This window comes from Vulpes lagopus, chromosome 7 (genome assembly GCF_018345385.1).
Source record: "Vulpes lagopus strain Blue_001 chromosome 7, ASM1834538v1, whole genome shotgun sequence".
Taxonomy (NCBI): domain Eukaryota; kingdom Metazoa; phylum Chordata; class Mammalia; order Carnivora; family Canidae; genus Vulpes; species Vulpes lagopus.
The window spans coordinates 21,054,314-21,075,738 of record NC_054830.1 but is presented as its reverse complement, the minus strand read 5'-3'; the positions used below and the strand labels follow the sequence as shown (position 1 = coordinate 21,075,738).

At 41.6% G+C, this 21,425-nt stretch overlaps 3 protein-coding genes across 6 annotated transcripts in view; 2 read left to right on the top strand and 1 right to left on the bottom strand.

Moving 5' to 3' along the window:
- NEK4 (NIMA related kinase 4) overlaps nt 1-6,620 on the top strand; it is a 32,925-nt gene extending 26,305 nt beyond the window's left edge. For all 3 annotated transcript variants that reach the window (XM_041763521.1, XM_041763520.1, XM_041763522.1), the window contains one exon: nt 5,015-6,620. In XM_041763521.1, coding sequence (XP_041619455.1) covers nt 5,015-5,107 — 93 coding nt within the window. In that variant the 3' untranslated portion in view covers nt 5,108-6,620. The remainder of the gene's footprint in view (nt 1-5,014) is intronic.
- Nucleotides 6,621-9,369: 2,749 nt separating this feature from the next.
- Nucleotides 9,370-11,042, bottom strand: SPCS1 (signal peptidase complex subunit 1). Its single transcript, XM_041763839.1, has 4 exons — nt 10,855-11,042; nt 10,521-10,580; nt 10,347-10,433; nt 9,370-9,871 (listed from the first exon to the last, which is right to left on the bottom strand). The coding sequence occupies exons 1-4, from the start codon at nt 10,888-10,890 to the stop codon at nt 9,746-9,748; spliced, it is 309 nt and encodes a 102-aa protein (XP_041619773.1). The 5' UTR covers nt 10,891-11,042; the 3' UTR covers nt 9,370-9,745.
- Nucleotides 11,043-11,461: 419 nt separating this feature from the next.
- On the top strand, nt 11,462-21,422 carry GLT8D1 (glycosyltransferase 8 domain containing 1). 2 transcript variants are annotated; one of them, XM_041763836.1, is made up of 10 exons: nt 11,462-11,536; nt 15,090-15,143; nt 15,229-15,327; nt 17,451-17,664; nt 18,850-18,967; nt 19,414-19,498; nt 19,630-19,742; nt 20,098-20,264; nt 20,374-20,486; nt 20,884-21,422. In XM_041763836.1, the coding sequence occupies exons 2-10, from the start codon at nt 15,128-15,130 to the stop codon at nt 21,072-21,074; spliced, it is 1,116 nt and encodes a 371-aa protein (XP_041619770.1). In that variant the 5' UTR covers nt 11,462-11,536; nt 15,090-15,127; the 3' UTR covers nt 21,075-21,422. The 2 variants fall into 2 exon arrangements, with proteins under 2 accessions (XP_041619770.1, XP_041619771.1); XM_041763837.1 differs by lacking the exon at nt 11,462-11,536 and adding an exon at nt 12,668-12,864.
- Nucleotides 21,423-21,425: the final 3 nt, after the last annotated feature.

The following is a 21,425-nucleotide window of genomic DNA, read 5'->3' as shown; positions in this document are numbered from 1 at the left end:
AAACTCTGAATACTGTTCCTTTAATCTTATTTATCCTTATGCTAGTACCATACTGTCATTAACTGTTGCTTTGTCATAAGTTTTGAAATCAAGCTAGATGAGTCCTCCAAGTTGGTTATTTTTTTAAAGTGTTTTAGCTATTCTGGGTCCCTTACAAAGAATTTAGAATCTGCTTGTCAATTTCTAAAGAGAAGCTAGCTAGAATTCTTATAGGGGTTGCATTAATCTGTAGATTAATTTGTGGAGTATTTCCATCTTAATAAAATTAAGACTTCTGATTCATGAACATGAGGTGATTTTCCATTTATTTAGATCTTCAATTCTTTAGACAGTATTTTAATTTTTAGAGTGTAAGTTTTGTACCTCTCTTGTCAAATTTATTCCTGAGCATTTATTCTTTTTGATGCTATTGGATTTTTTTATATTCATTTGGGATTGTTCACTGCAAATGCATAGAATTAAATTTGATTTTGAAAATCTTGACCTTGTGTCCTGCAGCCTTTCTGAACTTGTTTATTGGGTTTAATTTTATTTTTGGTTATTTATTTATTTTTGGTAGTGGTGGACTCTTTGGAATTTTCTCTATATAATATCATACCATCTAAGAATAGAGTTAGTTTTACTTTCTAGTCTGGATGCCTTTTACTTCTTTTCTGGTCTTTTGACCTGGTTAGAAACTCCAGTACAGTATTGAATGGAAGTAATGCAAGTGGACATCTTTGACTTGGTTCTGATCTAGGAGGGAAAGTATCCTGTCTTTTACCATTGGTTGACTGTGGGTTTTTATAGATGCCCTTTATCAGGTTGTGGAAGGTTCCTTCTTTTCTTGGTTTGTTGGGTGTTTTTTTTTTTTTTTTTAATTGTAAAAAGATGTTGGGTTTGTTGCATGCTTTACATTGTGATGATTATATAGTTTTTGTATTTAATTCTTTTGACAGGGTGTGTTACATTAATTAATTTGGGGGTGTTAAACCATCCTTGCATTCCTGTGATAAACCCCACTTGGTCATAGTATATACTATATTACTTATATGTTTTTGGAATCATGTTTTTTGTATTTTGTTGAAGATTCTTTTGTCTATTATTATACAATATTGGTCTTTAGTTTTCTGTGGTGTCTTTGGTTGTATTAAGGTAATGATGGCTTCATAGAATGATTTGAGGAATGTCCCCTAATTTTCTGTTTTTGGGAAGAGTTAGTGAATAATTGGTATTAATTCTTTAAATGTTTGGTAGAATTCCCCAGTGAAGGCATCTGGCCCTGGGCCTCTCTTTGTGGGTAGTTTCTTTTTTCTTTTCTTATTTTTTTTTTAAAGATTTATTTATTTATTTATGATAGACAGAGAGGCAGAGAAACAGGAGGAGGGAGAAGCAGGCTCCATGCCGGGAGCCTGACGTGGGACTCGATCCCGGGACTCCAGGATCGCGCCCTGGGCCAAAGGCAGGCGCTAAACCGCTGAGCCACCCAGGGATCCCCTGTGGGTAGTTTCTTGATAATGAATTTAGTGTCTTGTTACACTCAGATTGTCTATTCTTCTGTTTCTAATTTTGTCTTATTAGGAATTTATCCATTTCATCTAAGTTAACTGATTAGCATGTAATTATTAATAACAATCCTTTTTAATCTTTTTTACTTCTATAAGGTTGGTTATTTAGAAAAAAAAAAAGTTTGGTTATTTAGGAGTGTGTTGTTTAATTTCCATATATTTGGGATGCTTGGGTGACTCAGTGGTTGAGTGTCTGCCTTTGGCTCAGGGTGTGATCCTGGGGTCCCAGGATCGAGTACTGCATCAGGCTCCCCATGGAGAGCCTGCTTCTCCCTCTGCCTGTGTCTCTGCCTCTTTCTCTGTGTCTCGAATGAATGAATGAATAATAAATAAATAAAATCTTTAAAAAATTTTCCATATATTTTTAAGTTTCTCCAATTTCTTTTTATTTTTTTTTTAAGATTTTATTTATTCATGAGAGACGCAGAGAGAGGCAGAGACATAGGCAGAGGCAGAAGCAGACCCCCTGCAGGAAGCCCAGTGTGGAACTTGATCCCAGGACTCTGGGATCATGACTTGAGCAGAAGGCAGATGCTCAACCACTGAGCCATCCAGGCGTCCTTGTTATTTATTTCTAATTGAATTTTATTTGTGGTTGGAGAACATACTTTTTATTATTTTTATGTTTTTTAAATTTATTGAGCTTTGTTTTATGGCCTAGCATATGGTCTAACCTGGAGAATGTTCTATGTATGCTTGAGAATATTTATATTTAGCTGTTGTGGGGAGTATTTCTTAGATGTCTGTTAGTTCTAGTGTGTTTATGGTATTGCCCAAATTGCTTATTTTCTTGTTGATCTTCTGCCTGGTTGTTTTGCCCATAACTGAAAGTGGAGTATTATGTCAAAGTTAGGCTCGATGGGATCATGACCTGAGCCGAAGGCTGACATTTAACTTACTGAGCCACCTGGTGCCCCTGATCTTCTTTTCTTTTCTTTTTTTTTAACAGCTTTTTTTTAAAAGAAGATTTTATTTATTTATTCACGAGAGACAGAGAGAGAGAGAGGCAGAGACACAGAGGGAGAAGAAGGCTCCATGCAGGGAGCCTGACATGGGACTCCATCCCTGGTCCCCAGGATCGCACCTTGGACTGAAGGTGGCGCTAAACCGCTGAGCCACCCAGGCTGCCCCAGAAAATATATTGTTACAAGTCTGAGTACTGATCTCCCCCAAGGAGGGGCGTTGCTATTGTTATTTGCTTCTTTAGTGATTGGCTGGATTTTTTAGTGAAGTCTATTTTATCCCTTTTTCCTGTCCCCACAATGTAAGTCTGTTGCCTCTTAGCTGGTGAGGCCTTGGTTGTGTCCATGGCCACCTTGGAATGACAGTGGGGTTTGGCAGAGCTCTTTTGACTCTCCCTTGCCCTTACTTCACCCAGTTGTTAAGGTTTTTTAGTTGCCAGTTGATGGTTCTCTTGTTTTCAACAATGTCTTGGGGCATACATTGCTCCACAGACTGACCCATTTAAAATTTGGACTCCTTTGAAGGGATGGTTCCCACTGTCAGTGTTTGAAATCTGTTTTGACCCATGTCAGGGGGTCAAAAACAGCTTCTTAGTTGTCTCCATCAAAGTAGGTGGCCTACACATTAGCCTGTATATACCCAGTGAATCTATTACTCTCCTAGTTACCATTCACCACTATTTCCAGCTTTTGAGAGCACTTGTAGGCTTAAATTTCTCCGCTCTGTACTAAATGAGGTCAGTTCATTAGGGAAAAGATTTGGTGCTGTTTTGTGTCTTTCTTCTCACCCCAGGGAAAATCTCTGAGCACAGATGGAAGTGAAGCATACTTGTGTGAGTGATACCCCCTACTTTAGAAGCTCAGTGTGGATGAGGAGTGTCTCATCTTGGCATGCTTCATCTGGCATAGAGGCTTCACTTTATGGTCTAGGGAAAAGGTGACTGGGGCCCCAGTATTTTCACTGGCCTCACTCCCAAGCTACAGCCTTCATTCTAAAAGTCCAACCTAATATAAAAAAGAAGGTCCCACCTCTTGGCTGCACTCTCTCAAAACTTATCCTTAACAATAATGTTGGGGGCAGGATAAGATATGCTGGTGTCCTGCTCCTCCCAGGAAGATTGCCTTTAGACTAGGAGTGGTAGAAAGGTGGAAAGGGAGCCCAGTGTTGTTGGCTACAGTCTGATGTAGAGTTTTTGTCTCCCTGAGCTGGGACTGGAGAGGGAGGCAGTTGGTCTTGGTTCAAATACCACCCACTTTCACTGTTCTAAGTAGGTTTCAGTGGATTTTCTTGGAGGAAAAAAGTGTCTTTATTTGCTATTGAATGCTCTCAGAACCACTTCAGAGACTTTAAATGGTTATTTTAAAAATAATTTTCACCTGGGGGGTGCCTGGGTGGCTCAGTCAGGTGGGTGTCCAACTCTTGATTTCAGCTTAGGCCATGATCTCAGGGTTGTGAGATCCAGCCCTGCTTTGGGCTCCACACTCAGTGAGGAGTCTGCTTGAGACTCTCTTTCTCTCCCCAACCCTGCTTGCATGATCTCTCTCTCTCTCAAAAAAATTAATAAGAATTTTCACCAGTTTCACTGAGGAGGGGTCCTCAGAGCTCCTCAAGTTAAGTTAGATGTGGAACCAATTGGGATTACATTTTATGTTTGTTAATGTCTTATTTAATCTGGAGTAGGACATTTTAAAAAAAATTTTTTTTAATTTTTATTTATTTATAATAGTCACATAGAGAGAGAGAGAGAGAGAGAGAGGCAGAGACACAGGCAGAGGGAGAAGCAGGCTCCATGCACCGGGAGCCCGATGTGGGACTTGATCCCGGGTCTCCAGGATCGCACCCTGGGCCAAAGGCAGGCGCCAAACCACTGCGCCACCCAGGGATCCCTGGAGTAGGACATTTTTGAAGACTATAGCCATATGTTTTATAAAATGATCCTTGGTTTGGATTTATTTGATGTTTGTTCATGAACAGATTCAGATTATGCATTTTCAGCATACCGCAAAAGTGATGTTATGTCCCCTCTTTGCACTGAATCAGGAGGTGTATGACATCTGTTTAACACATAATTAGGTGTTATTTTAATTCCAGGCATATATTGAGTGCCACATAGTGTAATTTTTGGTTATTAGACTGAAATTTCTGTTGTTTGTATTAATTTTTGTGAATGCCTTTCCTGAATTATCTATGGGATTTTGTTGTTTTATCAATTCTAATATTCTAATATTGTTGTGTTTTACTAAGAGCTCTTTGTATTAATGATACTCTTTGGCATGTATGTTGCAAATTTCCCCCAGTATAGTGTTTGTTCTTAATTTCATATGACTTTAGTTTTTGATATCTTGAAGCTTAAAATTCAAAAAAATGATAGTATTTTCCGATATGGTCCCCACTTCTGGTGTCATGCTTAGAAAAGCCCATCTTTTTTTTGTGAAAAGCTCTTCTAAGATTACAAAGATATTTTTTTCTACTATATACTGATTTTCTTTTTGTTTCCCAAATAGGTACGTTTGCAGGAGCACATGGGTGAAAAATATACAACTTACAGTGTGAAAGCTCGCCAGTTGAAATTTTTTGAAGAAAATGTGAATTTTTGAGAATTAAATCTGCCAGAACTAAAGACCTATTTTCAGAGGTTTTTAGCTTAAACAGAAACAAATCCATAATAATGGCTAGAGGCCATTCACCATCCTTATAGCTTTTTTTTTTTTTTTTTAAACTGGGAAAAAAATGGGATGGACCAGAATAATATGAAGCAATGTCACAAAAGAATGAAAAAAAACCTTTGGCAATTTTACTTTCTTGATGAGGGAAATCTTTTAGAAGATGTCTGTTTGGTTACTGTTTACTGAGCCTTAAACCCCCTCTTTGTATTTAGAACTTTATTTTTTTAAGGTACTATTTAGCTTGATTACAGGACCATAAAATATGAGATTGGAAGTTTTATATTGTACTGTAGTGATAAATGCATGGGAGAAATGAATGTCTTATAGTGATACTAGTTGTCATTGTTAATAACCTTAGGTAGTAGTTGATAAATTATTTTTTTAAAAAGTCAGTTCATTCTGGGAGATCTGAATATGAAATTATATCTACTGCTTGAGTAACTGAATTCCTTTTTTACATATTGATGGATGTTTAACATTTTATTTTCATTTCATATGAACCTCACGGTATATAAGAATTGAAACTAAGAAATATTTTGGCTTTGGCAAATCAGTGTTTTTGTATACTGTTTTTTTTTTAGGGTAATATTTTCATTGGTGAAAACATTTCTTCAACACTAATTCCCTTTCAAATTAAGCAATTTGTAAATGAAGTCCAGCTCCTTTTAGTTATGTTGGACATTTATCTCCTGAAGTTTTGTCTTCTTGTACATCAAATTATTGGTTGTCTTTAAGTGTATGACTATTTATCACATATTTTATTAGCTGTTTAATAAAGGGGAATTCCTATGTGGGAAATAAATTGTTTTTATAAAATAAGTCTTAGTGAATTTTCACTTCTGTATTCAAAGGACTTTAAAAATGAATATTGCTCCACAAATGTTTTCATTTTTTATAATTAAAAATGTTACCTTACTTTCTTTGAAAATTACATACTCATAAAATACTGTAATGAAATGTTCCCTTTCTACTCACTTAACAGACGTTTAGTTTTTCCTGTGTGCCAGGTGCTATATCAGGAGCTGGGGATATAGTGGTGAGTAAAACAATACTCCTGCTTACAGTGCTCATAGTCTGGTTTCTAAGACCTCTTAGTTTTACTTTGAAGGGTTTGTTAGAACTCAATAGTAAAACCACACAGTCCCAGTCCCATTTGGGGGCAAACTGTGGGTCTTCTTGAACTATTCACCATTTCTTATATGTTTTACAAATCTATCTTTCTGGAGAGATCAGTTTTACTCAAGTTTTCTCACTTATTGCTATAATGTATATATTGTTTTCTTAGAATTTAAAAATTCTCCCCCATGTTACTATTCCCATTCTGTATATTTTTATTTTAAACATTCAGTTTTCATCCCAATATCTTTTGGTTATTCTGTAGTTTTCCTTGAGTGCTAATCATTTTTCATCTTTCTTATATTATTATAAAACACTTTTAACAGTATGAATTTTCTTCTCAATATACTCTTGGCCACATTTCAGACTTTGATATTCTTAAAGTCAGTAATTCTAGTTTTGATTTTCTCATTAAGAAGTGTTCCTTAGGGATCCCTGGGTGGTGCAGCGGTTTGGCGCCTGCCTTTGGCCCAGGGCGCGATCCTGGAGACCCGGGATCGAATCCCACATTGGGCTCCCGGTGCATGGAGCCTGCTTCTCCCTCTGCCTGTGTCTCTGCCTCTCTCTCTCTCTGTGACTATCATAAGTAAATAAAAATTAAAAAAAAAAAAAGTGTTCCTTAATTTCCATATGCAAGGTTCCTTGGCTATCCAAAAGTAGAGCATTCCTGTGAAACCCTTGGTAAGCTGAAATGGTGAAAAGCGAAGAGTATCCCTCTTTCTTAAAGTTCGTGATACACCACTTCGCCTTTATGAAAGACATACAGTAGTACCTGTTTCTGCTGAAAGAAATCTGAAGAGGATTTTCACTTTTATCAAAAAACGCCATTACTATAGTAACGTAAGCCTTTTCTAAAAGTGAAGTGGCATGCAACAACCTTGTGGAAAGCAAAGGATGCCTGAATTTCGCAAACCAGGAAAATTTTATCTCCTGTTCCAACTACATTGCAGTGTTGCTACTGAATATGACCTGCCTTTTGTTTCTTGGAATTGTTCTTCCCTGTGGCTCAGTAGATGACCCATTATTGGAATGGCCCTATGGGCATTTAATAAAGGTGAATTGTTATGCACAGAATCACTTGCCTTTATGTATTATTCAAACTTATATTAAGACCTGACCAGTAGGGATCCCTGGGTGGCGCAACGGTTTGGCGCCTGCCTTTGGCCCAGGGCGCGATCCTGGAGACCCAGGATCGAATCCCACATCAGGCTCCCGGTGCATGGAGCCTGCTTCTTCCTCAGCCTGTGTCTCTGCCTCTCTCTCTCTCTCTCTGTGACTATCATAAATAAATTAAAAAAAAAAAATTAAAAAAAAAAAAAGAATGTTAAAAAAAAAAAAAAAAAAAAGACCTGACCAGTAGAGTATTGTGGTGATGGAAATGTTCTGTATGTGCATTGTGATGAAGTAGCTACTGGTCATATATGGCTTTCGAGCTCTTGAAATGTGGCTAGCTTGAGGAACTCAGTTTTAAATAGACACAAGTGACTAATGGCACCATATTGGACAGTGCAGCTCTGAATCATTAATATCTATTGATCACCTACAATGTGTCACCAACTCCTAGGTACTATGCAAACAGTCATGAGCATAAGATCCCTGTTCCCATGGAGCTTACATTCTGGGGGGATGGAGGGGATGAAGAAATACATAATGTGGGAAATATTAGTGCAAATAGAATAAAGAGGCATACCATTCTATTTTGATAGGGCAGGAGATGCTTCTTTATAGTCACATCTCAGTAGAGACCTGAATGAAAGAATAAGGGGCACCTGGGTGGCTCAGTTGGTTAAGTGTTTGCTTGCAGCTCAGGTCATGATCCCAGGGTCCTGGGAGCAAGCCCTGCATTGGGCTCCCTGCTCAGTGGAGAGCCTGCTAGCCTGCTTCTCCGTCTCCCTGTGCTTATGCTATCTCTGTCAAATAAATAAAATCTTAAAAAAGAGAACTTACTAAAGAAGAAAAAATAAGTCATGTATATCTGAGGGAAGCATAGAGAACAAGTCCAGGTCTTCCTTTTGATCACCTGTCCACTTGATCTACCACAATCTGAAAGGTGGTAGTGTTGGTCTCCTACCAAGAGTGTAGCTTTGCCAAACTCTTATGTATATAACATTCTTTATATGTTTCATGTCCTATTTTTTTAAAGGGTTTTTCTTTTTTTTTTTTTAATTTTTATTTATTTATGTATGAGTCACAGAGAGAGAGAGAGGCAGAGACAGAAGCAGGCTCCCTGCACCGGGAGCCCAATGTGGGATTCGATCCTGGGTGTCCAGGATCGCGCCCTGGGCCAAAGGCAGGTGCTAAACCGCTGCGCCATCCAGGGATCCCTCATGTCCTATTTAATACATAATGATTCTTAACAGTGACATCTTGGCAGCTATGAAATACCCTTTTTCCCATTTAATGCTTTCTGATATTAAGTATCTGACTTTCACAATTACCCCTTTCTGCTTGATCTACCTAATATATCATTGTTCCTGTTTTTAACTTTTGGATATCATCTTGAAAAAAAATAGGTAACTTGACTTAACCCTATTTGGGAGCTCCTAATTTTTTAATCATATTTATTACTCTTACTGATATGCTTGGTCTTAGTTCTGCTGTCTTAAATTTTATCTTTTTTTTTTTTTAAACCTTCCTGACTTTTGTTGTATTAAGTCTTTGCTCTCATTTTTTAAACTTATATCTTATTAAGTCCTATTTTTCTGGTTCTGAGAAATAGAGTATCACCTCTAGTAATCCTCTCCCGTCCCACACACAAAAACCTTTAGAACATTTTTCTCTTCAGCCCTCTGGCAGATTTAAAAGGAACAGGTTTCCACTTTGGTCCACCTCAAGTAAAGCATGGATTGAATTTTTTCTGCTTAACAACCTTATTTTAGTGGTGCCAAAATACTACTTTCCCACGAATTTACATTAGTAAATTTTTTTATAGGTGCTTACTGTTGTCAAGAAAGACATGTATTAGGAACTTACAGCTACAGAAAATAGAAATGATGCTTTCAAAACCACAAACTTCTAACTTTGGCTTTTACTAGTAGGTTTGCTTGCAGAACAATGAACAAAAGACTCTTTAGACATAGACTTGCATTGAGTTTTAATTGAAAACATTAAAACAACTTAACCACTCGTAATGAATTATAAAATTTTGACAGTTAAATTGTACTATCATTTATGAGGCATTTGTCACTTTTTGTAGACCCGAAAGAAGCTTTGCATACTTGTGTTTTCTGTTCTCATTTCAGACGAAGATTATGAAGAGATGGTCTAAAGTATTTATAAATCAAAAGCCAGCTGAGTTAGAAGTGAACTATAAAGAGAACAAAATCTACACACAGCTGTGCTGAAAGAGCAGAGATGGGTTTAAGCTCATGTTTTGGATATGAAAACAATTGAGCTCATCTCACACAAAACGGAAGCAGGTGCAATAGTAAAGCTAAATCATGAAAACCCTAATTAGTTATTTTTAGCATGCCTCTTAATTTTTCTTTCTCCCGGTTTCTTGTCTTCTGAACCTGAGTCTTGGACAGGTAACCACTTGAGGGGATGCCGGCGATAAATGGGCCATGGAGGAAGTGTCAACTGAACCAGAACAGAGAAAATCCATCAATATTAAACATTAAAAGTCTGAAAGATCATTACAGATAATGCCTGGTTCCCAAATACCTCCTATGCTAACAGCATAGTAAAAACAGCAGCAAAACTGACATTCCAGTTATACCTCTGCCCAAACAAGGTAAATTTAAAAACTGGGAACAAGCCTCACCATTGACACATAAGGCTGTAAGAGCTAAACGGTGAGGAGGGAGCACTGTGAAGACCAGAGGAAATTACCACTAGCTCTGACCTTAAGATTACTGCTTGGAGCAGCTGCCAAAAGAAATGTCCTTTTATGCAGCTTACTTTATCTGACACTTATTTGGCATTCTACTTTTCCAAGGACTGATGACAAAAGGAGGTTTTGAAAAGTCGGTGCTGGTTCTTACTGCTAGGTCCAACCAAACCAACCCATTCAGTGAACTTGTCACTAACATTCAAATACTCACAAACTCCTTACCAAACACGAAAAAGCAAATCCGGCCATAACTATATAGACAGTCCACCCAAACTGTTCGGCCACGTACCCGTAGATAAATCCAACTATCTGTAAACAGACGAAGTGTGTTAAACACAGTCAAGCTGGCTGGGGGCGGGGGGAGAAGAAAGAATACTGTGCAAAACCGATACTTACTGCAGAAAAAAGAATGATTCCCTGAAACATCTGTTCAGCTAGCTTCTGGCCCTTGTAATCCTAGAGGTGAAGAAGAGCAAAGCCGGAATTGGTTCCACCGCTGCAGACGGTTTCCGCCCTGGCCTCGCCGCGCTGGCACCCGGCCACCCCAACGGCAGGGGCCTCCCCAGGGACTGGGCAAGAGACGAAGCTCTGGGTGTGCGGGGAAACAAGCCTCCCAGGGGAGCACGGGCAGGGGCACCCCCGGAGAAGAGACATGGGGACGCGAGCGGCGCAACTCGGCGACGCAGGAAGGCGGCCCGGCCCGTCCGCCAGGCACCGCGCCGACCCTCACCATTTGCGTGGGGAGCGAGCTCAGATGCTCCAGCATGGCTGGCTGAGGAGGCCGGCGGCCGGCGGAGGGCAGCCGCGACTCTCGGGCCGTGGCCCCGGGGCTCTGGGGCGAGGCGCAGCACGGCGGGCCCGCGGAGCCGGGGAGCGCGATGGCCGCGGCCCCGGAAGCGGATGTCTCCCGCGGCCCCCAGCGGCCCGAGGCCCCGCCCCGCGCCGCCGCTACGCGCCCCCCGCTGCGGCCGCCGCCTGGCGCCCGGCGCCCGGCCCACGGGGGAGGGGGCGGGGGCGGCGGCCGCGAGGAGGCATCGCGCGCCCGGGGAGGGCTCGCCGTCCGCGCTGCCGGCTGCCGGGAGCCGAGGCCCCGGCCCTGCTAGCGGCCCACCGGCTGCCGGCGCGCGCCCCGTCGCCATGGCGACCGTGTTTCCTCGGCGAGGACCCCGGCGGCAGGGCTGCCCGGCGGCGCCTGTGTGGCCGCGCTCCCGCGGGCGGAGCGGGCAGCGGGCAGCGGGTGGCCGGACTGCGCGGCGGCCGCCGAGCTAGCGGGCGGGCGGGCGGGCTGGGTCCCGAGTGCAGGGCAGGCGGGCGGCCCGGCGGCGAGCTGGGCCCCCCGGCCTGCGGGGCGGCCGCTGAGCTGGCGGGGCGGGCCGGGGCGCGGGCGGTGGCTCCTCCTCCTCCAGCTGCAGGTAAGGGCGGCCGGGGGAGCGCCCGAGGGGAACGGCTCGGCCGGACCTAACGGGGGGCGGGGGGCTGTGGGCCCGGGGGAGCCTCCGGAGCGTCCCGGAAGGGCGCCCTGTTGACGCCTGCAGTTTAGGGGGGACCCGCGCTCGGCCGCCCCTCGCACCGCCTTGGGAGCGACTCCCTCCCGGAGAGTCCCCCACGTTGGCAGCGCGGCTGGCTCGCCGGCTGCACCGGGCCCTCCCAGGTCCTCCCAGGCCCGACCCATCCCTCTCTCAGGACTGGGGTGTGCCTCTCCCTTGTTATCCGAGCGAGGTAGGGTGCCCCGTGTTTCGGGGAGACCCTGCCTGTGCATCCCGGGTGGCGCTTGGCCTCTGCTCTGTCGCGTGTCGGGGGCGCAGACGGCGGGGTTCTCCGCGCTCCAGGCACAGGCTGCCGCTCATTCATTCATACAGTCCGCACGTTGACGGCGCCTTGCTCTGTGCACGCAGCGGGCCTCGGGTACTGCTGTGACCAGCACCGGGCTCATGCCTTCAGAGCCCACGACGTGTTAGGGGAGACAGTGGCATAACCCCAGGAATAAGTGACAGATTTATTCTGGGATTGGGCGGCCAGGGAGATGTGGGAGCTCAGGGCAGGTGCCGCTGAATGTGGGGTTTGAGAGGCTCCCCCCTTGAGTCCTGAAAGCCAAGCAGGAGCTAGCCAGATGAAGGCAGGAGAAAGTGCCTTTCCACCTTTAGGCCTGGCAGAGACTATTTAATAGACTCTCTGTTGTATGTAGAAATAGACCTGTCTCTGTGTTACCGTCCCCCACCTTTAAAGTTTCATTTATTTAAGTAACATCTACACCCAACCTCGAACTCACAATCTCTAGATCAAGAGTAACTGGCTTCTGAGATTGAGCCAGCCGGGCATCCCTGCGTTATCCTTTATTTATTTATTTATTTATTTATTTATTTATTTATTTATTTATTTATTTATTTATTTATTTCCCTGCGTTTTATTTATTTATTTATTATTTATTTATCTCCCTGCGATTTATTTATTTATTTATTTATTTATTTATTTATTTATTTATTTATTTATTTATTTATTTATTTATGATAGTCACACACACACAGAGAGAGGCAGAGACACAGGCAGAGGGAGAAGCAGGCTCCATGCACCGGGAGCCCGACGTGGGACTCGATCCTGGGTTTCCAGGATCGCGCCCTGGGCCAAGGCAGGCACCAAACCGCTGCGCCACCCAGGGATCCCCCGTTATCCCTTTTTAAATGCACTTCAGGATGTGGCAGTTGCTGCAAAGGCTTTAAGGGTAATGGAGCTCTAACATATGGTAAGAAGAGGAAATTGCCTGTCCATTTCCATTTGAGAGAGATCTTTGTTGGAATCCATGTTGGTCCTTATGTTGAAATGTGTTTTCACAACCATTATCAAAGATGGTGTTCTCTTTTTTGAGCTGAGAACCACCGTGCTCATATTTACAAGACCATTCAACAAATATCACATGCCTAATAAGAGTCATGGTTTTCAGATGTGAGGATGCATCAGTAGTTTCATTGGGGTCTCTATTCTCATAGAGCCTACATTCTAGTCTGGGAAGACAGAAATCAAGAAACAGAAATGAGATAGTTTCATAAATGAGGGGGTGTAGTGAACTATCCTGATAGCCTCTGAGGGGATGATAAAGAGGACATAAAGATGATCTTGGTCTTTGGCGACCTCAACAAGGTCAGTTTGAGTGGAACAGTAGGGGCAGAAGTCTGGTTGGAGAGAAGGAAAGCGAGTGGAGCTACATATTAAATTTTTTCAAGAGGGGAACACAGAAATGGGTCTGTGGATCAGCTAGGGTGAGGGGAGTAGTTTTTTGTTGTTGTTTTTAATTAACTGGAAGATAGAAGAGCATGATAATATGATGAGTGTGATCCAACTGAGAGGGAAAGCGTTTGCTGATGCTGCACTAAGGAAACAATTAGAGGTTATGTTAGAGTATCAGTGGAATGGCCTTTCATGGGACGACATTTTAACAAAAGGGAAAGCAGAAAAAATGGGCACAGCTGCCAAGAATGTGGGTCTTAATGCAGATAGCTAGCAAGTTAAAAAAAAAAAAAAAAAAAGGTGTTCTTTTTTTCTCTTTTTTTTTTTCAAAGGCCTTGAGAAATCAAGTGCCTCATAGGCACATACTAACAATGAAATTAATTCAGGCTTACTTTTACTTTAGAAATATGCTATAATTCAAAGTGCTCTGTGGAGTTAATAGCCTTATGTAAAAATGTTAGGTACTCCCATGAGGGAGGATGAAGCATAAAAGTATAAAGGTTTCAGAAGTAGGATCATAATATCCTGGATGCATAAAATCTTTTAAGGAAACATTACCCAGAGATGTTGTAGAAATCTGATCTGATCGCTTCATTTAGTTCCACACAGTCTTGTTGCCACTGAATTATTATTTTAAATTTCTCTTTTTAATTTTTTAAGTAATTTCTATATCCACTGTGGGGCTCAGACTCTTGGGATCAAGAGTCGCAGTCTCTACTGACTGAGCCAGCCAGGTGCCCCTATTATTATCTGGTTTTTTTTTTTTTTTTAAGCGAAGGCATCAGATTAGGTGAGCACAAGCCACAGACAGATGACAGTATTAGATACTGCTTTATGAAGAGATGAGTAGTTACCCAACAGCGGTTAAGCCCTGGAAAGCTCATTTTTTCTTTTACCAGATTTTTAATTTTTGAGAATAGCACCCTAAACTTTTGAAAGCAAAAGTGGATTTTGTACATTTTTGTAATTACATTTCTCTGCTATTTTAGGGGGAGGGGGGCAGAGGGTGAGAGAATCTTAAGCAGCCTCCTTGCACGGCTTGGTCTTATAGCCCTGAAATCATGACCTGTGCTGAAATCAAGAGCCAGACGCTCAACCGAGCCACCCAAGTGCCCCTTTCTGCTATAATTTTTAAAAAGATTTTATTTATTCATGAAATACATAGAGAGAGGCAGAAACACAGGCAAAGAGAGAAGCAGGCTCCATGCAGGGAGCCCGATGTGGGACTCGATCCCAGGACTCCAGGGATCACGCGCTGGGCCAAAGGCAGGCACTCAACCACTGAGCCACCCAGGCGTCCCTTCTGTAGTTTTAAATGAATTTGGAAAATGTTTTTTTTAATTCCAGTTAAAGCTGGATGGGATACAACTCAGAACAGGGTCATTTTGTACCAATGAGGCTGATCTCAGGTTACTTGTTCATAGACAACCAAGTCCATGTCTAATTTAATTAGGAATCTTGAATAGAAATTCATTTGGAAAATATTTCTGTAGTCAGCAGGTGTTCCTCGATAGAATTTATTTTGCTTTTCATCTGGTGACATCTAATGTACAAGACTTTCTCCCAGTATTATCATGACTACCACATAAAATTCAGGTCTCAAGTTAGGTTCTTGGAAACTGTTAATTCAAAATGAGTTTCTGGCAGAAGATACTGTATGTTTCTACCTGAATAAAAGTGTTGAGGCATTTCGATGGTCATTCTCATGTACCTACTGACTGGGGGCTTGCTTTTGTCTTGTAGGGTTAAAAACTAGCATTTATATAAAACAGAAGAAAAAGATGTCATTCCGTAAAGGTATGCTTTTTCTACAAATTATGTTGTTTTTACAGCTGCTCAAAAGGTAAAGAGATGTCATGCAGGCTTTTCCTCTGTATTTCAGTAAACATCATCATCCTGGTCCTGGCTGTTGCTCTCTTCTTACTGGTTTTGCACCATAACTTCCTGGGCCTGAGCAGTTTGCTAAGGAATGAGGTTTCAGGTATGGGAAGCCTTACTAATGCCTTGGCATCTATCAAGGACCTGGAGTTCTGTGTATCCCAACATCCTGGTACATCACTAGATTAAAGAAAAAGTTTTCTTCTTGTCCTGATAAAAGTGGCCTGACTGGGGAAGGGAGAAGTGTGGTACTCGTTGTGCTCTTGCAGCCCCACCCCCACCCCTTCTCCCTGTCTGGGGAGATCTGGGAGATGCCAGGGTTTGATCTGCTTGCAGATCCCTTTTCACCAATTCACCAAATCAGAGGCCTTAGAGGAGCCTCTGTGGGCTGCTGTCTACCCACACTGCAGCAGAACAGGGCTTCAGAAGGTGAGTGATGCTTATCTTGGATGCCTGCCCTGTTTACAGGCGTCAGTATGGTTACTTTCCTTGAACCTGTACAACAGTATCAGGTACTGTGGTAGAAAAACAAAACCATCAAGCCTATCAACTGATTTAAAAAGTCACTTTATTGCATAATTCCATCATCAGTTCTTTTAAATTAATTCTCCATACTGCTCCTGCTCTGGTTTTGAGACGTGTGAAGCTTCAGGATGTTTGTCAAAAATCATTTTGGGCTTGCCACCCATCGTAGTTGACCAGAGTAAGAAAAGATTAATAGCTTTCCCTTGACCTTCACTGAGTACTGTTTTATAACAAGAAGTATTTATATATATATATATATACACACACACACACGTAATATGTACATAAAGAAACATATGCTCCTGGTGGTAACATTTTTAAGAGCATTCAGGCTCCACAAGAATTTGTTCACTCTATCTCCTCTGCATTTAGATGATGGCTGGTGCACAGGAGGTACTCTATATGATTTCATTACCAAATTATTAAAATTTTGGTGTAGTACCTTCTTGGGTTTTTTTCCTGTGTATTTTTTTCTGTTACAAGATTATGCACTACATAAACTGCATGTGACATGTTTTCCCGATATTTTAAGTCACCATGATGGTAGATACTCCTCATATAAAATCTTAATACCACATAGTTTGAATCCATAGGAAAAAGTCTTGGTACAGTGAATCAGTGGTATCCCCACCAAGAAATGTGTTACATATATAGCAGGAGTATACATGTGTATTTACTTTTTGTCTATCTACGCTTCATGATGACAGGGATTTGTCTTTTTTTTTTTAAGATTTTATTTCTTCATAGAGATGCAGAGAGAGAGAGAGAAGAGAGGCAGAGACACAGGCAGAGGGAGAAGCAGGCTCCATACAGAGAGCCTGACGTGGGACTCGATCCCGGGACTCCAGGATCATGCCCTGGGCTGCAAGTGGTGCTAAACCGCTGCGCCACTGGGGCTGCCCAGGGATTTATCTTTTATTCATGGCTCCAGCTTCAGTGCCTAGATAATGCCTTGCATATATTAGGTGGTCATTGAATGTAAATGAATAAATACATATTGAAGGGCAAAAAGGAACACTTACAAAACAGTAGAGTTGCTTTGTGATGCAGTCTGATACTTTTCAAATTCAGGGCTCTATTCTAATTCAGGAACGGTTTTCCTACTTAATTTTGATTATGACCCACAAGAAACTGATTTCCTGTCCACTTATGGGACATAATTCATAGTTTGAAAAATAACTGTTTAGTCGGTTTCTAAGTTTTTACAATTATAAACGAATTTGTGACTTTAACCTCTCAGATTTTGTCTTTAAGAGAGGCAAGGGGAATTTCTGTGTCAGAGGTCACATACCTGTTTAAGGTTAGTTCATTTAAGTATTCTCAACAGCTGATGTGGAGCTTGAACTCATGACCCTGAGATCAGGAGTTACATGCCCCCCCGCCCTCCCTGGACTGAGCCAGTCAGGCACTCCTCTCTTTTAAAGTTTTTGATACAAACTAAGATACATTCTAGAAGGATTCTGTTGCATTCCCACCAGTAGTGTATCAGAATTCAGGACACCAATTTTTTAATGCTTCTGCTTTTCCAGAAGCCTTGTTACACATGGGAAAACAGTTTCTGGGTTATATGCCTCTCACACTGTAATGAGGGGAAAATGAGGGAAGTATCATCCTCACCTTACCTCTTTTCAGTTCTTGGGCTCTATATTAAAAGCTCATGATATGATAACACAATACCTTCCTTGTGTGTATTCTTTGCAGATTCAGGAATTGTGGGGTTTCAGCCTATAGACTTTGTCCCAAATGTTCCCCGACAAGCTGTAGACGGGAGAGAAGAGGAGATTCCTGTGATCATTGCTGCATCTGAAGATAGGCTTGGAGGGGCCATTGCAGCTATAAACAGCATTCAGCACAATACTCGCTCCAATGTGATGTTCTACATTGTTACACTCAATGGTACAGCAGATCATCTTCGGTGAGCTCTGCTTGCCTGACAATTCTGCTCAATTCTAGGATGCTCTAGAATAGGCCAGCTGCCAATCCAGGGAATTTTTTTTGGGGGGGGGGGCGTTTTTTTCTATATGCATATACTTTTTTTTATAGTTGGGATTATAACATAAAAATTGCACATGCTTTCCCATGTGATTGTATCATAAACATGTTGCCAAGATGTGAATCAGCTGTGCCATACACACATTAACTCAAGCTGATAAGGTTTTGGTAAGAAGAGTCTCTCTGTGAAAGCAGCAATGTTAATTTACATCCTGTTACAAGCTCCTTATCTCATACCTTGAGTAGGTCTAGAGTAGAATGGGATGGGGGGAGCAGTGGCACAGTGGTGTGGTGGAGTGAGCAGATACTAGATCCACATCCTAGCCCAGAGTGATTAGAGCCTATTTCCACATCTTTAAGTATGGAGTGAAAACACCCAACTTAGAGGATTATTGTGTTGCAAATGAGAAAATATGTAAAAAACACTAAGAACGTAATCATCCAGCAGATGTTTCTTACTACAGTTGTGACTAATCATAGAATCCTAAAGTGAACAAGATCTTAAAAATGCTCTTGAATTCAGTTTTATGAAATTTAGTCAAATATCTTGTCTAATAAGCTAAGAGTTGTCAAAGATCTAAAACATTTCTGTCCTTGTGGCTATTTTCTACATGGTTCATGTTTAGTTTGTGAAAATTACCGTTTTCCCCATGAAAACTCTGAAATCATCTAAAATAATGTAAAAACAAATAATGCATTACAATAGCCACAGGAAAAAAAAGCAGTATATTAGAGAAGATGGACTTTTTACCTTAGACTCAGGTGGAAAAATAAGTTATTACAGTGAATTAATGAGTGTAATAACAGGGTGATGACCACTTTTTATTGATAATTAGCTTTCAGTACCATATTTTGACTTTTCTTTACCACATATTTGGAGAGACAAGAGTTGGACCACATGTAGTGATGGGATGTTCTCAACTCCACAGGGTGCTTTTCTACAGCATTGGTCCCAAGTGTGAGCCTGGTGGGAGCACTAGCCATCACCATAGAATCTTGGTTCAGGCAGTGACTCTGATGAGCACACCCTCAACAGCGATCAAAGAAAAGGCTGTAGTTTGGGGATATGGTTATAGAAAACTGAAATTTGATGCTTTATTTTCATCAGATCCTGGCTCAGCAGCAGTACCTTGAAAAACATCAGGTACAAAATTGTGAATTTTGACACTAAACTTTTGGATGGGAAAGTAAAGGAGGATCCCAACCAGGGAGAATCCATAAAACCAGTGAGTTCCATGCATCCTTGTTGGTTCTTGGGAGTACAGTTGACTCTAGGACAACACAGATTTAAACTTCAAGGGTCCACTTCTATGCAGTTTTCAATAATTCGTAACGTACAAAACCTGTGGACTGTTCATATTCTAGATAAGCTATCAACAGTATGCTATTAAGTTTTGGGGGGGGGGGGGAGACAAACTTTTGACAGGGGGCCAATGTCCCTAAGTCCTGCACTGTTTTTAGGAAATGGCTGGGTAACTGGGTACACTGTAAGTAGCTCTTTGGGGACCAAGGTTGGGCAGTTCTAAGAGGCCTTCAGCTATCTTCTCCTGCATGGGTATGGAGAGCATTCTGGGAGTTTTTTTTTTTTGGGGGGGGGGGGGGGGGAGCTTCTAATAAAGGCATAGCCACTGATGAATCCTACGTCAATGTCTCTTTCCTTTTCCTTTCCCAGTTAACCTTTGCAAGGTTCTACTTGCCAGTTCTGGTTCCCAGTGCAAAGAAGGCCATATATATGGATGATGATGTAATTGTGCAAGGTACCAAAGATTGTCACCATTGGTGCTGTTCTCTGTCGAGTGTGGGCAGTTGTGTTAATTTTATTTACAATATCCTATAAAAGGTCATCCTAAGTGGGAGGAATGGGCATCTAAAACTTTGTCTATTTCAGGGGATATTCTTGCACTTTATAATACACCACTGAAACCAGGACATGCAGCTGCATTTTCAGAAGATTGTGATTCAGCCTCTACAAAAGTTGTCATCCGTGGAGCAGGGAATCAGGTGAATTACTTATTCGTTATCTTTACAGATACTCCACGCTCCATACTGCAGGGTAATGGCGAGAAGGCAGCAAAATCAGGGAGCTCTTCCTTTCTCCTGCATTTTACATTCCCCAGTTAGTCCATGCCAAAATTCAAGGCTTTTCTACGAATTGGTTCATAGACTTGACAACCTAATCTTCCTTGAACATATGGGTCAGTATGTTTATTCTAGGTTTCTATACCAACTCAGAATTCCAGATGTCAGTTTTATTTGCCTTAGAGCCCTTTGCTAATCAAGTTAATGAGATTTTTCTTTACTATTACTATATATTCATTGTTTGAAGCAATAAGCATATATCCCATTTGTGTTTTAGTACAATTACATTGGCTATCTTGATTATAAGAAGGAAAGAATTCGTAAACTTTCCATGAAAGCCAGCACCTGCTCATTTAATCCTGGAGTTTTTGTTGCAAACTTAACAGAATGGAAAAAACAGAATATAACTAACCAGCTGGAAAAATGGATGAAACTCAATGTAGAGTAAGTATATAGCTGACTACACTGTGAAGACTCTTATTTCAACCCTCGGGGGTTGAAGGAATTTGTCAGGATTTTCCACTAACAGCTTACATTTGTCATCTGTCCCAAGAGAGGGACTGTATAGCAGAACATTGGCTGGCAGCACCACAACACCTCCTCTGCTGATCGTATTTTATCAACAGCACTCTACAATTGACCCCATGTGGAATGTCCGCCACCTTGGTAAGTCAAAAAAAAAAAAAAAAAAATTAATGAAAAGAATTAAGGATTAAATTAAAGATTTACTCGTCTGAAAAACAATGCTCAAGATGAGATATATTCAGTTTCCTTTAAGTTTTCTGCAGTTTAGGGATCCCTGGGTGGCGCAGCGGTTTAGCGCCTGCCTTTGGCCCAGGGCGTGATCCTGGAGACCCGGGATCGAATCCCACGTCGGGCTCCTGGTGCATGGAGCCTGCTTCTCCCTCTGCCTATGTCTCTGCCTCTCTGTGTGTGTGTGACTATCATAAATTAAAAAAAATTAAAAAAAAAATTAAAGTTTTCTGCAGTTTGATGTACAGTTATTTCTGACTGGTACTGGCACTAGTACAAACATTCGGCTTTTTTTTTCTCTCAATGGAAGGTTCCAGTGCTGGAAAACGATATTCACCCCAGTTTGTAAAGGCTGCCAAGTTACTCCACTGGAATGGTCACTTTAAGCCATGGGGAAGAACTGCTTCCTATTCTGAGATCTGGGAAAAATGGTATATTCCAGACCCAACAGGCAAATTCAGCTTGATCCGAAGACATATGGAGATCTCAAATATAAAATAAAACATAATTTATGCTGTAAGCATTTCTCAGGAAATCCTGAAAGACAGTATGTGTGGGCAGTAACAGATGCAAGGCTTCAATGCCTATCTGCAGCAACCCATGGAAAGAGGGATGTTTCAGCTGGGTAAAGAGGACAGACTACCCCGTCTAACAGTTGGCTTCCCAGATAGACTATAAATGTCTCCATCTGCCTTATCAACAAGTGTTTGCTTACTACCGTGCTGAATGACCAGAGGTAAATGGACTGACAGGATTGGTACAGCTAGTTCAACACTGCTGCTTGGTTTTAATTTTGTAACCTTAACCTGTGGTCTGATCTGTTAATAAAGTGAAACCTACATTTTTCAATAG

Coding starts and splice junctions, on each gene's coding strand:
- SPCS1 (XM_041763839.1), bottom strand. CDS start 10,890: ATGCTGGAGCATCTGAGCTCGCTCCCCACGCAAATG. Junction 10,581..10,854: donor GCTCGCTCCCCACGCAAATG/GTGAGGGTCGGC, acceptor CTTCACCTCTAG/GATTACAAGGGCCAGAAGCT. Junction 10,434..10,520: donor GAATCATTCTTTTTTCTGCA/GTAAGTATCGGT, acceptor GTCTGTTTACAG/ATAGTTGGATTTATCTACGG.
- GLT8D1 (XM_041763836.1), top strand. Junction 15,328..17,450: donor GCTAAGGAATGAGGTTTCAG/GTATGGGAAGCC, acceptor TATTCTTTGCAG/ATTCAGGAATTGTGGGGTTT. Junction 18,968..19,413: donor AGGGAGAATCCATAAAACCA/GTGAGTTCCATG, acceptor TTCCTTTCCCAG/TTAACCTTTGCAAGGTTCTA.